Genomic DNA, 17,001 nt, shown 5'->3' with positions numbered 1-17,001 from the left:
ACCGTCCTCTGCTGCTGCAACAGAAGATAGTCCCGAATGGCCAGTCTGATCCGAGGATCGATGGCCATGTGCAGAAGCTCAGAGTACCAGACTCTTTGTGCCCAGTCCGGAGCTACAAGAATGACTTGGGCCTGGTCACGCTTGATCATCCTTCAGTACTCGGGACAGAAGTGGTACAGGTGGAAAGGCCTATAGAAGACCGCAACTCCACTCGCGACGAAAAGCATCGCCTAGCGAGTGCTGCCTTGAAAATCCCAACGCACAGAATTGCTAACATCCACGCTCATACGGAGTGGCCTGGGATACCAAACTCTTCGAGACCAGTCCAGGGCCACAAGAATGACTTGGGCCCGGTCGCGCCTGATCTTCTTCAGCACTCTGGGTAGAAGTGGTATAGGTGGAAAGGCGTACAATAGACCGCAACTCCACTAGTGTCGAAAAGCGTTGCCGCCTTGGAAATTCCAAAGCTCAGAACTGCCGACATTGCGCGTTATCTTCGGTGGCAAATAGATCTAACCAAGGCTCTCCCCGCTGTTGAAAGAGACTTAGCGCCACCTCCGAGTGAAGACGTCATTCGTAATCCATCATGCACTTGCGGCTGAGTTTGTCCACCATGGCCATCAAAGAACCGGCCAAGTGTTGAACCACCAAGGAAATGCCTTGATGTTCCAGCCATGTCCAGAGGCAAAGAACCTCTTGACATAGGTTCCACGACCCCACCCAGCCTTGCTTGTTGCAGTACCACATGGCTGTGGTGTTGTCTGTGAACACCTGCACTATTTTCCCGTAGACAGAGGAAAGGAATGCCTTCAGTTCAAGTAGGATCGCCCGGAGCTTCAGAAGGTTGATATAGAGCCTAGACTCCTCCATAGACCCGAGGCCTCTGATCTCCGCCTCTCCCATGTGGCCGCCCCATCCCAGGAAGGACGCATCTGTCACCACTGTGTGCTCCTGTTGGAGAAGGGAGAGTGATCTGCCGCTGACCCAATGCCGGTTCGTGAGCCACCACTGCAACTGTTGTGCAGTGCCATCCGTGATCTGGACGTGTTTGGACCGCTCTCCTTGATGCTGCGCCCACTGGAACTTCAGGTCCCACTGCAGAGCCCACATATGCCATCTTGCATGATTGGTCAGCAGGATGCAGGAGGCCATGAGGCCCAGCAGCCTCAAGGTCATCCTGACCGAAACCCAGGACAAGGGCCGAAAGATCTGAGTCATCGCCCGAATGTCCTGGACTCGCTGTTCGGGAGGATAAACCTGAAACTGCGCCGTGTCCAGAACCGCTCCGATGAAGAGGAGCTTCTGAGAGGGAATCTGGTGCAACTTTGGCACATTGATGGAGAAGCCCAGCAAATGCAGGAGGTCGGCCGTAGTCTGGAGGTGGGAGACGACTGCCTGGGGCGAGCCCGCCCGTAGTCTGGAGGTGGGAGACGACTGCCTGGGGCGAGCCCGCCTTCAACAACCAGTCCTCGAGATAGGGGAAGACTGAAACCCCTGATCTGCCCAGATGAGCTGCGACCACTGCCATCACTTTCGTGAACACCCGAGGTGCGCTGGTAAGGCCAAAAGGGAGCACGGTGAACTGAAAGTGCTTATGGCCTACGGTGAAAATAAGCGTCCTGCAAGTCCAACACTAGCATACAGTCTTGCGGGTCTAGGGCAGACAAGACCTGAGCATCTTGAACTTCTCCTTCCGGAGGAAGCGATTGACGTTCCGAAGGTCTAAAATAGGACGCAGGCCCTTGTCCTTCTTTGGAACCAGGAAGTAGTGGGAGTAATAACCATGACCTACTTCTGGCATCGGAATGCGCTCAATGGCCACCTTGGCCAAGAGGGTCGCCACTTCCTGCTGGAGAAGTGCCAAGTGATCCCCCTACATGCGGTGGTACTGAGGTGGCATGGCTGGAGGGGTGGTCTCGAAGGGGAGGGAGTAGCCCCTTCAGACAATCTGTAAAATTCACCCGTCTGTAGTGATGGTGCGCCAGTGGAGGGGGGGTGGGGGGGTGGGGTGATGGCGAATCCTGCCGCCCACTGGCGTATGCTAAGGTTTGGAGGCAGTTGTGGTAGGGGAGGTGGTGGACTGACCCGTCCGCTGGCCCCATGGCCCACCTTGGCGGGTCCCACATGCGTGAGACTATTGCTGCGTAGGCCTGTGGCTTTGAAACAAACGTGTTTGGGCTCCCCTCCCTTGGCCACGAAAGGAGCGATAAGCAGATGCACGTGGCCGAAAGGCCCAAGGACTTGGCTGTAGCTCCAACGCACTATCTGCCTAGTCGCCAAGAAGGCAAGTGCCATCAAAAGGCATGTCCATCAGTGTGTTCTGGACATCCCCTGAAAAACCAGTGGTTCTCAGCCAGGCGTGACAGACTAGCGCCACCGTCATGGAAATCGCTCTGCCCAACGAGTCGGCCATGTCAAGGCCACAATGAATCGTGAACTTGGCTGAATCTCTCCCCTCAGCGATAGCACCGTCCGGGCCTCCTCCGGACACTGAGGCAGCACCTGCGCCACTGTATCCCACACAGAGTGGGAATAACGGCCCAAGAGGCATGCAGTGTTCACAGACCGCAACCCTCAACTGGCGGAAGAGAAAATCTTCTTCCCAAACTGCTCCAGTTTCTTGGATTCCCTGTCCGGAGGTTCGGAAGAGAATGCGCTTGGGGAAGCAGAGGCTTGGACAACCAAGCTCTAAGGGATAGGTTGTTGGGAGAGGAAAATGGGGTCACCCGGGGCTGGGCGATGGCGTCGGGTCACGTTCCTATCCACAGGAGCCCCTGTGTTGGGCCTGGACCAGGTGCTCAAAAGAACATCTTAAAGCGCATCATTTAAGGGCAGCAGCGGCTCCGCAGAGGAAGCAACCGGCCATAGCACTTCTGTCAGGAGGTTAGTCTTGATGGCCACTGTAGGGAGCTCGAGGTGGAGAGCCTCTGCTGCCGTACGTAACACAGCTGAATAAGTACCACCCTCCTCTGTAGTCACGGTAGAAGGAGACAGTGCACCAGGTTCTGGTGAGAAATCCAGATCACCTGCGTCCCCCAAATCCTCTGCCCAGTCCGGGTCTAATCCGCATTAGGCTGCGAGAGGGTCTTCAGACCCCTCCCAGTCCTCCCCGTCCTCCATAACCTGCTGGGCAGGTGAGAAATATGGAGGAGGATGGAGAGAGGGATATAAATTCCCAACTGGTGTCAGAATCGGTGTCGATCGACACCGGTCCAGCACAGTCTCTACGTAGGGGTGGAAGCAGGGGACAACATCAGCCAGGTAGCTGGCCGGTAGCAGTGCCGTATAAGTCTATATCGGTGGAGGTCGTACGAGGCCAACCATTATCGGTCAGGATCCTTGCATGGATCCACGGGGTTCTTGCGGCACTGAGGCTGGAGCCCCTGACGCAGACCCACGGGGCCCGAAGGAGCGGCGGCAGAGCTGACAGAAATTCCTGCCGCTGGGCCGGAGTTGCCGACGGACCCGGGAAGGGCGGTTAGGCCGACGGCAACTGTGAAGGCTCCGCTGGAGCCGTGGGGGAGGCACCACCCGCACCCTGAGCCGTGTTGCAGGACAGGCTAGGAGAAGGCGAAGAGCGACGTTGCTTCTTCGACTTCTTGTGCTTCGTCTTACCTGACCCGAGTGCAAAGCCTTTGTCGAACAATGGCGGCGGCTCTGTGACCGGTCCCTCGACCTCCCACGGGACTGGGACCTTGAACAGCGCGGAGCTGACTCCCGGGCCTCAAGCAACTTTCAGGACCGCTCCTGCAAAAGTCTCAGAGCCATGGCCTGGCAGTTGGGGTACGACGCAGGGTTGTGGTCGCGCCCCAGGCAGTAGAGACACTCGCAGTGCGGGTCCGTCACCGACATCATGCGGGGACAAACCTCGCAAGACTTGAAACCGGGCACCCCTATACACCAGGAGTTAAAGACTTAAAAAACAGAGACAAAAGTCCGAAAACACTCAGGGAAAAATTGAGTGGGGGTATCCCTCTCTCCGGATCTGCGCTTGCTGGTGGGGAAAAAGAAAGAACTGACGTCAGCACGCGAGGGCGGCGTCTAAGTAGCTGCTGCAATGTCATGCCGGCGATCACACCGCCTATGACTGGTGCGGAGCCGCTCGATGCCGCCTTCTGACACGCAGGGGTGCTGCTAACGAAAACTTTCCGGATCCAGTCGGACGCCTGGGGGTAATTCTAAGGTAAGGAAGGTAATGAGAAAAATACACTACTAAAATGGAAAAATGGTTATGCAGCTTGAAAAGATTTATGTACGGCAAGCCTACCCACTAGCACTGGCTGCATTTTGTTCTTGCCGATCAGTACCTACCTCTCCGAGATGAGCATCTCCTAGCGGTCCCTTTGTTTCTGTGTGTGCAATGATCACTTTGACTCCAGGAAGGATCTGTAAATGAAATATAAGAACAGTAAAAAAATTCCTGCCTTTAAAACAAATAATAATGCAAGGAATAAGAATGAAAAGATAAAGGTTGTGCTATGATAAATCATGTTTAGGGTGTGGTTAAATTTTTATCCCACACATATATCAAAACTATGAAAAATGTACCCCTGTGTGTTTGCAGCATCATACGAATGATAAGACAATATATAAATAAATCAAGAGTACATGTGATAAGCAAAGGATGCAAGTGTGAGATGATGAAAATAACAGGAACGGATGTCATAAGGGATTCATAGACAGATGCGACAATACCGGTGTTACATAAGAACAGAACAATAGCGGCATACAATATAACAACCGTGTGTGGATGATCGAAGAGAATGATTTGACTGTACAATAGGAGGGTGTTTCTGATGTGTAATATGTATAATATTAATTTAATATAATACGAAAACAATGCAGCCATTCTTGATGTAATCAGAAAAATATAGGTGCAAGCTAAGCAAATGATATGGCTGCAATATAAAGGACGATAGAGAAGTAATACAGCATTTTAGTACTGAAGCTGAGATGATATAATTGTGGCTGGAGATGAAATTAGTGATGCACGGTATAATAAAGCTAAAAAAGAATCACAAGAGGATAGGCTGAGTTAAGAGAACAATGGAGGTGACCGGAGGACATGATAATGGATTGGTATGACAACATAATGGGTGCAATGAGTGATGCCAAAAGGGATTAACTACGGTATGATCCTTAACAGGACGATAATAGAGGGGTATGATACAATGTCAAAGGGCAGATTTCAGAATGCAGATACAGAGATACAAACTTACCTTTCCTGACTCCATTAGTGGTAAGCTATGCGGGGACCCTCGTTCTACCAAACGCACTCTGCAAGAAAGAGTTCAAAATAAACTGTCTAAAAATATTATCACACACTGCAGCATTAAAAATAATCAGACGTCAAAACCAGTTTCTTGTGATCTCACTGCCTCTCGCAGGTGACGTTATGACTTTCTCCGAAGAGCAAGTATTACATTCCTCTAAGAGTGTGTATACTCTCAACAATTCATGTGATTGCCTTTACTTGGTGCTTGAAATTCAGTGGTGTTGGGTGCTGTTTAATTACTTGTGGAGCTAATGAGGTGCTAGAAAACCTATATAAAAGTATTCTGAAGGAGCAGGTGTGAGGCCTTTTTGTTGTGGCCCAGTGGCAGTCGGGGTTACTTTGCAATATTGTGTGTGATAACTGTTCACTACAGAGGTGCTGTAACACCAATAGTGCTGCTCTCCAATTGATAATCTAGCACCTCCCTTCTGGAGCCTGATTGTCCTGGGGTGGCGAAGTCGAGCTTACTGTACTAGATGGTTCAGATTAGGAACTCAAATCACCATGTCTAAATAGGACATGAAAAACTCAATTATCCGGAAGAACCAGTGGCTCTGCTTTGGAATGAGGGTGGTCAGGGGGATTGGATACAATTTGTTTTAAAAAAACGTACTTTCTTCGCTGCCACACGCCTCTCCACCATCCTCACTCAGCGGCACCGGAAGCCTGAGCGTCCTGTTTGACCGCTCAGGCAGTGCCTGGGAGCCTGGGCATGTTCTCCACCGGGATGTGCAACACAGCCAGATGGAGAACACATGACTGTTTGGGCAGCCCAATAGGGCTGGACATGCGCACTTTGAAAGTGCAAAAACCCCTCCTCAGTGTGCTCAGCCCTTCCCCGGCTCCAATTCCTCGCAAAAAAATAAAATGGTAAAAGCTTATTATCATTTTATTTTTTGCACTGCTCGAATAGCAGTGAGGCGACACTCTTCTGCCGTATCCGAGGAGCCGCCACTGAGAAGAACTATAACTTCAAACAAAAATAGTACTTATTTAAAGGTAAGCAAAAAGAGCAGTAAAATGTGGGAGGGTTGTTATCCCTAAAAAACATAAAATCTGTTTTCTTATAAGGATCAAGTTTGAATCTTTCAGAGAACAGCCTGCTACATTTGGTCCACTGAATGCATGCAATCCTGGTGACCTAGCCAAACAAATGGAAGCATTGTAAGCAAACTACACCACAAGATGTCCCTTATCTACTTTTGTATATTTTGGCATTTCTAAAGAGGGGATTGAGCTGGCTAGGACCGAAGTGCTCGGTAGCTCTAGAAATTGAGCATCGAAAAGCCCTTGTGGGGATACATGTGGGAGTGGTGATATAAGGAGGAGCTAGAGCTAGTGAAAGTGTCAGAAGTTAACCGATCTGAAGACATTTTCTCAGTTTATTTTAAATTGTAGGAAGGCTGGTGCATTAATTTTTTTTATTTTCAGTAACAATTTGAAATTGTAAATTAAGCGGCCCCGGTTGGAGCTCCTGAGCCTGTAGGGGTACAGGGCTCATGCACCTGAACCCTCACCACTGGTATAGTACACCGAGCTAGAGAGTGACTGACCTATGCCAGGGCAGTGGGTCGTAGGCATGGCACACAGGGATGTGCATTATGTTGACTCTTCACTTTGCCATTGCAGGCTGCATGTTGTGGTGCAGAACAGTGTGTAATATATAATATAATGTAATGTTGGCTTCTTATTTAGCGCACTAATCACCCCAAAGGGTCTCAAGGCGCTTGCTTTGGGAACTCGTCCTGGTTTTTCCCTGTGAGATAGCCCATACTGGGCACCCCCAAGGTGAAAGCCAGGTATCCCGCTGCGGGGGCTGTAGTGGAGATTGAGCAAGCTATTGCCCAGAGTTGCAGAGTGTGAGCCCCTGATTTGAGTAGGCACTGAAGCGAGAATTATCGAGTCCGTGGACATTTTTGAGCTCAAGACCCTGCCGCGTCGGGAATTGAACCCTGGTCCCGGTCTGACCTCTGCTTCAGGGTCTGCCTCCTCTTACCAGTGAGCCACACTTCTCCACTCTCTCTTCTCTGTGTGTGTGTGTGTGTGTGTGTGTGTGTGTAAGTAGGTCCAAGATAGGGCTTAGGCCCCCTTTGCCCTTCTTGGGTACCAGAAATTTAGTGGGAGTAACAACCACACCCTACTTCTGGCCCAGGAACGTGCTCGATGGCCCCCTTGGCCAAGAGGGCCGTGACTTCCTCTTGCAGAAGTTGCAAGTGATCCCCCGACACGCGGTGGAATTGCGGTGGCATGGCTGGAGGAGTCGCCTCGAAGGGGAGGGAGTAGCCCCTTCGGACGATTTGCAGCACCCACCTGTCCGATGTGACAGTGCGCCAGTGGAAGAGGTGATGGCGAACCCTGCCCCCCCCTGGCGTCACATGGTCCTGAAAGCACGGACTAGGAGGGTTTTGAGGCAGGTGCTGCGGGGGAAGGTGTGGACTGGCCTCGCCGTGGTCCCCGACCGCCGCTACAGCGGTTTCCACGGCCGCCACCGCGCTGTTGAACATTCTGCGGCGCGTGGCTGGCGGCATGTGTGGGGGCGCCCCTTCCTTGGCCACGAAAGGAGCGAAAGGCACCAGTTTGCAGGCATGGGGCCGAGAGGCCCAAGGACTTGGCCGTAGCCCTGGAGTCTTTAAAACGCTCAAGCGCACGGTCTGCCTTGTCGCCAAAGAGGTGACGGACATCGAACGGCATATCCAGAAGGGTAGCCTGGACATCGGCCGAAAAGTTGGCGGACCTCAACCAGGCGTGGCGTCGAACCGCCATCGTCGTTGCCATCGCCCTGCCCAGTGAGTCCGTTGTATCCAGCCCACACCGGATGGAATACCGTGCTGCATCTCGACCCTCCGCAAGGGCTTGGGCGAGTTTTGTCCGGGCCTCCTCCGGACATTGTGGCCGCACTTCCGCGACCGTGTCCCACAGGGTGTGGGTGTAGCGGCCCACGAGGCATGCGGTATTGATTGACCGCAGTCCCAAACTCGGGGGCGAGAACACCTTCTTCCCGAACTGTTCGTACCTCTTGGATTCCCGATCGGGCGGGGCCGTCGGGAATGCGGTCTGGGAAGTGGAGGCCTGGATGACCAGGCTCTGGGGGGTGGGATGGGTGGACAAAAAGCATGAGTTCCTATCCACAGGCGGACCTGTGGCGGCCTTGGACCAAGTGCCCACAAGAACGTCACACAAGGCCTCATTAAACGGCAGTAGAGGCTCACTGGAGCTTGCCTGCGGTTTAAGGACCTCAGTGAGGAGGTTAGTCCTCACGGCCGCGACAGGGAGCTCAAGGTTTAGGGCCTTGGCTGCCCTCGTCAACACTGCACTATAAGCAGCCCCCTCCTCCGTAGCCACGATTGGAGGGGAAACAAATCCAGTGTCTGGCGAAGTGTCAATACCACTGGCCTCCCCAAGCTCATATGTCCAGTCCTGTTGAGACTGGCACTCCCGTGCCAGAGGGTCCTCAGACCCCTCCCAATCACCCTCGTCACCCATCTCCTGTTATTCAGGGTCAGCGGATGGGGCCAGTTCATGGAAATAGAAATCTCCAAAGGCCGTCGGTAGTGGCGCCCAGCGGCGCCGCTCCGGCGCCGGACCGAGTGTAGGATCAGGGATGGCACCCATAGCAGGCGCCGGGGGCGACACCCGCTGGGCCGTCGCCGGTGAGGTCGACCGGCGGCGACCCGGATCCGGAAGCGGATCCAGGGAGGGCCTGCGCCGGGGCCGGAGCACCCGACGGCACCGGAGCCGAAGCACCCCACCCGCTAGGCCCGCCAGCCGGGGCCATTGCGCCCAGAGGCGCCACGGAACCCGGCTGAGGAGGAAGGGACTTCATGGCCATGAGGTACCGCTCGACCTCCTCAGGCGTTGCGTCATGCCCAAGGACCCTAAGGTGTGGGGCAGGCGGCGACGTCTGCGACTCCATCAGAGCCGCGTGGGTGGTGTCACCCGAACCTCCGGCCGCATAGCGCGAGCGTCGGGGTGGGTCGGAGGAACGATGATGTCTCTCCGACCTCTCATGACTTACCTGAGGACTTGGATCCTGACGTCCGATGTCCACTCCCGGAGCTGCGAGGTTTCCGACCCCGCGACCCGTCCCTCGACCTCCTGTAGGACCGGGACCTGGAACGGCGAGGGCCGACTGCCGGAGTTCCAGTCGCTTGCGGGACCGCTCCCGCCTAGCTGTAGACGTCAGGGCCCGGCAGTCAGAGCAGGTGCGGTTGTCGTTGTTGAGGCCTAAACACTTGAGGCACCGGCACCGTAGGAGTCGGTAACCGACATCAGTCGGTCGCACCTGAAACAGGGTTTAAACCCGGGCATCCCTACCGGCACCGTAGGAGTCGAAGAGTTAAGTAGAGAAATGATCAAAAAGATTAAAAAGTTTAGTCAAAAAAGACTAGGGGGTAGAGCTTCTCCGGATCTGCGCTAGCTGGCGCGGAAAAAAGAAGAACTGACGTCAGCGTGCATGGGCGGCGTCTATGTACTCCGACGACGTCATTCCGACGCTAACGACAGACGCGGAGCCGGGGACGACGCCTGCTGGCGCGCAGGGGTATTGCTACGCAAACATTTTCCGGATCCAGTCTGATGCCTGGGGATATTCTAAGGTAAGGAATCTATCACTAACGTGTCTCTTTCAGATACTCATTTACTCTGTCAATCTGAACTATAGGAGAAAACATCCTCAACATAGCCCTCTGAAGAAACATCACCACCCTCCTACCAAGCCTGTGTATGATAATTATATGCAAGGCCATAGATCTGGGGGGAGTTAACTTCCATCCAAATAAACAGGTGACCGGGAGTGCGTACAGGATCTGGTAGTTCCTATCTGAATGAGTTGCTGTTTGTTGGCGAGTTTGAGGAGAGGGTGTAATCCAGTTTAGGATTGTGCCAATGAAGCCCATGCAAGTTTTCAGGGTGTGAATCAATGCTGCCTGGTCGACGGTGTTGAAAGCTGCAGACTGATCAAGCAAGGCTAGAAGGTAAGGTTTTTCTTGTTGTTGAAGAAGAAGGTGTTGTTGAAGAAGAAGGTGTTGTTGACTACTTGGAGCAAGGTCTAATCTTGAAGAATAACCTTGAAGTAGGTTATGTGTGCTGATGTGCTCCTATAGCTGGGTGGCAATGGCCTTCATAGTGATTTTTCCATTAAATTGGAGGTGGATAATAGGACAGAAGTTGGCAAGGACGGATGGATCCAGTGTAGCTTTTTCAGCAGGTAGAAGATATGTCCTGTCTTGAGGGTGTCTGGGAAGGTGTTCTGGGTTAGCACAATGTTGACAATGTGGAGAGGGGTTTGAGGGCTTTTCCCTGCAGAGAGCTTGCTGATGAAGGAGCAAAGCAGGTAATTTTTGTAGGAAGTGGATTTGAGTGAGTTAAGAATGTTGGAGTGGACTGTGTGAGAGATTCTGTTGAAGAATGAACAGCTAGTGTGGTAAAGCATGCAAAAAGTGATGGACGGAATGCCTGTATTAATCTCAACCATGGGTAATTATTTGAGCTGTAGCCCAATCCATTGCTGTGGTCCGGGTCAGGGAGGACAGGGCCTGGCTGTTCGGACTGGACTGTTCCTATTGAAGAAGGGGCAAAACGGATTTGCATATGGCTCGGTCCAATCTGAGGTGGCATGGCGTGCTAAATACCAATAGACTGGGATGTAGCGGAGTAATTATCAGTAACTGAGATCAATTTGATCATTCATCATCACATTTTTGTACACTTCAGAGTAGCGCCATAAATGGGTTTGGTTTGTTGAAAGGCGAGTTGCACGCCGTGCCACCGGATCCAGTTTACACTTGACAAATGAGCCATAATAAAAGTGAAACGGGTCTCGGTTTGCTTGTGTTCCGAGTCAGGAAGAACCTGCATGGTAGCATGGCTGGACTGTTCCTATTGGAGCAGAATCAAGACTGATTTGGTGAAGACTGATCTGGCGTCGACTGGGTGCATCATCCTCTACCGGCAAATTAATAACTTTGAAGTGTTCTGGATACAGTCTGGTTCCTGGGTTCATTCTATAGTGGAGGAATCTGCAGGCATATAAGAGAATCTACCAGAAAGATGGTTACCACAGATATGTAACTTGTTCATCTAGAACATAAACAACGCAACACCAATTATACCCTTATTAGGGCTCATTAGTCAAGTATAGCTTGTTTCCAGTGGCACAGTGTGCAAATGACCTAGGTCTTGGCATACCAGTCTCATTTAGGGAGTCACACTGAAGTACACAAAAAAGGATGATGAAATGCTTGAATTAATCTTCTTGTCTGGTAGTTACTCGGGCCGTATCCAAATCCACTGTTATATTGCACACAATGCCACCTCAGTGTAGGCCCAGACATATGCAAATCAATCTTGACCCTTCCCCCATAGGACAATCCAGCCGAACTGCCAGACCAGGTCCTCCCTGAACCGGAACACAAGCAACACAAGATTAGTTTCACCCTTAAAAAATTGCTTGGTTCCAGTGGCACATTATGCAAACAGAAAAATCCCATTCCAATTAGGGCATTGCACTGAAATGCATACAAATTTGATGGATGGAATGCTTGAATTTATTTCAGCCACTGATAATTACTCAGGGCTGTATCCCAGTCCATCGGTAGTTAGCAAATCATGCCACCTTAGATTGGACCCAGCCATATGCAAATCAGTCTTGACCCTGCTCCAACTGAAACATTCATGCCCGAACGGTCAGGCTTGGACCTCTCTGAACCGGACCACAAGCAACCAAAGAACAATTTCGCCTTTATTAAGGTTTATTCAGACTGTTATGACGGCTAGGTATAGAAGACAGTGTGGATGACGATGATGAACTGGTGATGTTAGACTGTGAAGAAGAGGTTAATTCCATTGCATATGATGACTGAAGGTGGGGTAGCGGATTGTGGGATGCGGCTGATACACTGCTTGACGGCCTTCACCAGCAGTTTGTTTCTGCTGATTACTAAGTTGATGGTGGGCTTGTTAAAGTGGGCTGTCCATTTGTTTTATTCCCATGAAATGCAATTCCTTATTAAAATTAAAGTGAAAATGTCTTGGAGTGTGGCAAATAAGAGAAGGAAAATCCTAAATGATTCTAGCTTGGCATTACAAGGGCCTTTACAATCTAAAACCAACATGGACTTCCCTCAAGAGGCGAGGGCATTAGGGTAATACGAAACAGCTTGCATCACTCTTGTTCGGACTGTAGTACCCTTTTCACCATTTTGTGTTTCACCATGGCTTGCACAGGGTTAAATTCTGCCTTGGGTTTTCGAAATGATTCGATTAATATTTGCCCAGCTCGCAATCAAGGCCTTCAGGAAAATGAGTAGCATTTGCACTGCAACACAAAGAATTAGGCCTCTTTTTTGCTTAAGAATGGTAGGAAAAATCTTGGCCTGCTCAAGTGGCCAACTTTGGCTGCTTTTTCAAATTACCAGCACACTCATCTGGCATTAAGGTGCAACAGTAAGCACTACTCTTACCTTTAAAAAAAGATGACTTGGTTCTGCTCAAATAATCAACTTTGATTGCTGATCCAACTGTAATTTAGCTCACTTGGCATAATTTAACTCTGTCATAAAAGAGTATGCATAACTTCTGCAAATGTTACCATCTGGGGTACATAGGCTTTTGGGATTATGCACTTTTTGAGTACTCACATACCGCAGTCTACTACCTCTTTGGCAACATTGGTGACATGGGCACATGCCTAAAACCATGTGAGAAGACCAGAAGCCTGCCAGCGAGCAATAATCAATTCTACGATGCTGGTAATAACAACCATGCAAGATTCAAACAGAACATATTAGGAAGATCACCTTGCACCTTACCAATGCACATAAAGCACACTGGACAGGGCTGCCTACTTGAAAAGTAACCTTAAACAGAACACATTAGTTAGAACACATACACATCCAACACATGTTAAAGCTATTATATACCTACACCTTATCAAGCTCAAAACAATATACCACTTCATAAAACACAGTACACACTATGCCAAAATCCCACAGTTAATTTGCTTAAAAGGAAATTGTGGATTCCCAACAGAACACTAAGCTTTCAACTATCTCAGACACATACTTCAATCTGAGCAATGCACACGCCAATCCTCCTCGAAGGCACGTAACTGAAGTGGTACAGACCAACTGGGTATACATGCACACAATTTACCACTAACCACAAATACAACAAAACATGAACCACAACTGCACTACTGGGCAAAAGAAATTAAGACTCCGTTCTAAAACTGAACCTTCAAGACTAGGCCATAAAAGTATCTAAACTCTGATGGCACAGCACAGCCATACTAGAGGCAGAATGTGTGCTATAGAAATTCCTACAACCCCTTCAGGCTGCAATGCGACCCCAAATGGTTTTATAGAACATATGGAATAGATTCTCTATAACATTGGCCTGCTGGCCAATGTTATCCTGTAGGACTGCAAAGAGGGGGACTGGTAACTTGGCAATTCGTTGGTTCTTTCACTACAAACTTTACAAGGGACCTAGGATGCCCCACTCATTGGTAAAGTGGTGCCAGACAAATGATACCATGTAGAAATCTACTATGACATGCCTTGTCTTCTATTTTAATCGCTCTGGGTGCAAGGCTGGACAACTGACTAGACAATAGACTCGGCTGCGGAGTTTCTAGCGCAAATGCAGACAAATTATGAAAAGTCCCTCAAACCAAAAAATGACACCCAAGACAAAAGGGTCCTACTCAAATATGACAATATTGTAGCACATTGTTCCTTTAGAGTGCCGATTTCCCAGTCAAAGGTGGCTTGTAGTCCCATCACCAATGAGCAGGCAATACACGCAATGAATATTTCAAATAGCAGCTAAGCCCTTATTTTTTGTTTTTAGGTCGAGTTTACTCGAACCTATTGCTGTCAATCCAAAAGCTGACTTTTTACGATGCGGATTTTCAAAAGTTCACGTGAATCCCAATAACGTGACCTGCTCTCATGCACGAGCCTTCCCCCTGCCAGCAGCCTTTCTCCCTTCACAGCCATCTGTTCCTCTCTCCCCGCCCCCCGCCGTCACTTATTCACGGCCGCAGGCCGTCCTAATTGCTTTTTTTTTCAGCCTGGCTACTTCAAAGGGTTTCATTTCGCGGCCGATTTTCGTTTCTAATGCTGCCGCTAATGCTTGTTTAAGCTCTTCCCTCCAACAAAATATAGGTTATAGTTCCACCTCTGCAGGCACAAACATGTTTTTGCAGTGGAATGCGTAATTTTCCAAAGTGGCATTCATTTATTTTGTTGCTTTTTCCTTGCTGGCTCATGGCGCTGCTCCCAGTTAATCAAATCTCCCCATACTGTTCCCACACAACATCTCCCGCCCCTTGCAGTTTATTTGTAGTGCAATTGTTTTCGCAATGGCACCCGCTTGTTTGAATTGTTGTTTTCCGCCCGTCGCAGACCTCCATCGACACTTCCTCCCCGTCTGCATTTTAATTGATGCCACACCTCTTGGCTTCTTCTGTCGCTGATCCTGGAGGACACCCTCACGGGCATTGTACCACACGCATCTGGTTGTGATTTCCCCCTCTCTGGAAGCCCGTGTCTACTATCCGGCACTAGGAGGAGAGGGCTGCCCCCACCCCACCCCATGCTTTTGTTTGTAAGCTCAGGATGGGACGCGTGTCACATGCGCACAGGAGCTTTTGCACCCACCAGGGGCGTGCACAAGGTACTCCCTGTCTCGTTACCCGAAGGGCATGCCACCGGGGGGTAGACCACACACACACACACACCCAAGCTAAGCTGCAATCACTTCCAGGCTTGCGCAGCCATGCAGAAACTCTTTCCAGGAATCAGTTATCAAAAGAGCCCAACACTCACTCCGAGTACACCCTCAGCAAGACTCGCGTATTGCCTCATAAACAATGCCCCCCCATACGTTTTAGAACCCCGTGGTACCGGGCGCTACTTAGCTGGCTGTTTTTGCACCGTGTCGTGCCCAAAGTAGAAAACATGCCCTACTCCCTCAATTAATGAAATGCATTAAGGGTCTGGCGTGAGATATAAACCGTGTCTCTCCCATTTTCGGTAAAAATGTGTTGCAGGCAGCCCGTTTTTTTTCTTCCTGTTTTGGGGTTTCCGTCTTTATTTTTACCCGCCCAGGCACAAACAATACATTTTTTTTCTTGTCGCAGCGAGATCATTGGCTACAGCGGCCTCCTCAGCTGCCAATATTTTAATGAGATATTTTTCGTCCATGGAGCGGTTTCGGTTTCGTATGCTGGGTGTGTTTTTGTTGGTTATGTTCTTTACTTAGTGATCCTATTTGTATTTCAACATCCTGTGAAATGTTACATGTGCTTAGAAATATATACCCTCTCGTGCATATTCAATATTGCGAAGAATGTCGTATATCCACTGTTGAGATTGCGCAATCTCATTTCATCAATCGAGAAGCCAGGGTCTTTGGGCGGTGTGTAATGTGTGCTGGTGTCAGTCTGGTGAGATGTGTCTGACTGTGTTTACTGGAATCACTCAGCACTACTACAACTTGCAGTCCTCTCATGCGTGCTCCGTGGGGGTGCAGGGTCAGTGGCCTCTTGCCCAGACCACGGCTGGAGCTCCGGACCTCGCCATTTGTTCCGGAAAATCCCTCGCATTGTTTACAGTGCTGGTTTTCCTGTTCAGGCTAACTACAGAGGCGCCATGTTGTGCTTTTTTTTTACTAAAAACTTTAATTTAGATGAAGCTTCATTGCCTCCTACCCTCTCTCCTCTCCCCCTCCATTCCTTCTTACTCTTCTCTCTCTCCATTCCTTATGTCACCCCTCCATTCCTTCTTTGCCCTCTCTGCTGTCTCCTCTTCCATTCCGTGCCTGCTAACCTTCACACCTCTGCTTCTACACTCCCACGCCTTCATTCTTTGGGTCTCCGCATGTGCGCTTTAAGGCTGTTACAATGTGTCTCAAAATAACTATGCAATGCACAAGGAGTTAATATTCTGAAACTGATTCATTTGCCCCAAAAATCAAATCCCCTGTGAGTGGACTTTTGACCCCTTACATAAATTCACTTCACCCTCCCATCCTAACATCTGGTATGCTAGTAAGGCCTGCCCCGCGGTGGCATGGCTCAGGCTGTCCAGTCTGGCAGAGCCTCCATTCAGTGCCCACTGCTCAGGCCAGCTGCCCCCAGTGCACATCTACTGGGCACATCTGCAAATAAAACAGAAACCATTTCCAGATAAACTCTCTCCTGGGAGCAGTCACTGGGTTTTAGTAAAATGTAAAAGTAATTCCAGCATGTGCGTTAACGACATGCACCGTAGTACATAATGCACCAGATTATGTTTTTAAAGATTTAGCTCCTGAGATATTGGGCGTTCACAGATTCATGTTCCACTGTATCTAGGTGTAAAAGGAGGGCGTGCAGGCTCCTGTGATGTTGGGTGTTCACAGATTCATGATACCACTTTATCTAGTTTAGTTTTTAATGATTGCATTTTTTAAATACGCTATACACTTTGTTTATTCTGTACAAATGGCAGTGGGCTGTGTTTGATCTGTTGGCTGGCAGGCCCGGGAAATGTGCTGAGTTGCTGTAAATAGATCATCTTTATGTTTGTATTTGCTGTAGCATAAATATTCAAAGCAGAGCACCCCTCGTACAAATTTGGAGTCTTACAGCCTCATAAAGGCATGACGATAGTAACGGACCAATGACACTGCATCTCCCTTTCTTTGGCACTCCAGCCCTGCCCCCTTATGCCCCCTCTTCA

General features: G+C 50.0%; 1 protein-coding gene across 4 annotated transcripts in view; it reads right to left on the bottom strand.

Annotated features, from left to right (window-relative positions):
- The window catches only part of DIP2A (DIP2 acetate--CoA ligase A), a 964,533-nt gene that overhangs the window by 38,027 nt on the left and 909,505 nt on the right, over nt 1–17,001 (bottom strand). For all 4 annotated transcript variants that reach the window (XM_086956246.1, XM_086956248.1, XM_086956245.1 and 1 more), the window contains 2 exons: nt 5,220–5,277; nt 4,312–4,386 (listed from right to left, as the gene is read on the bottom strand). In XM_086956246.1, the coding sequence (XP_086812372.1) occupies nt 4,312–4,386; nt 5,220–5,277 (133 nt within the window). The remainder of the gene's footprint in view (nt 1–4,311; nt 4,387–5,219; nt 5,278–17,001) is intronic.

The sequence above is a fragment of the Lissotriton vulgaris genome, chromosome 2_1 (assembly GCF_964263255.1).
Source record: "Lissotriton vulgaris chromosome 2_1, aLisVul1.2, whole genome shotgun sequence".
NCBI classification, from domain to species: Eukaryota; Metazoa; Chordata; class Amphibia; order Caudata; family Salamandridae; genus Lissotriton; species Lissotriton vulgaris.
Note: the sequence above shows the minus strand (reverse complement) of the source record. Positions and strands in the feature narration are given on the sequence as shown.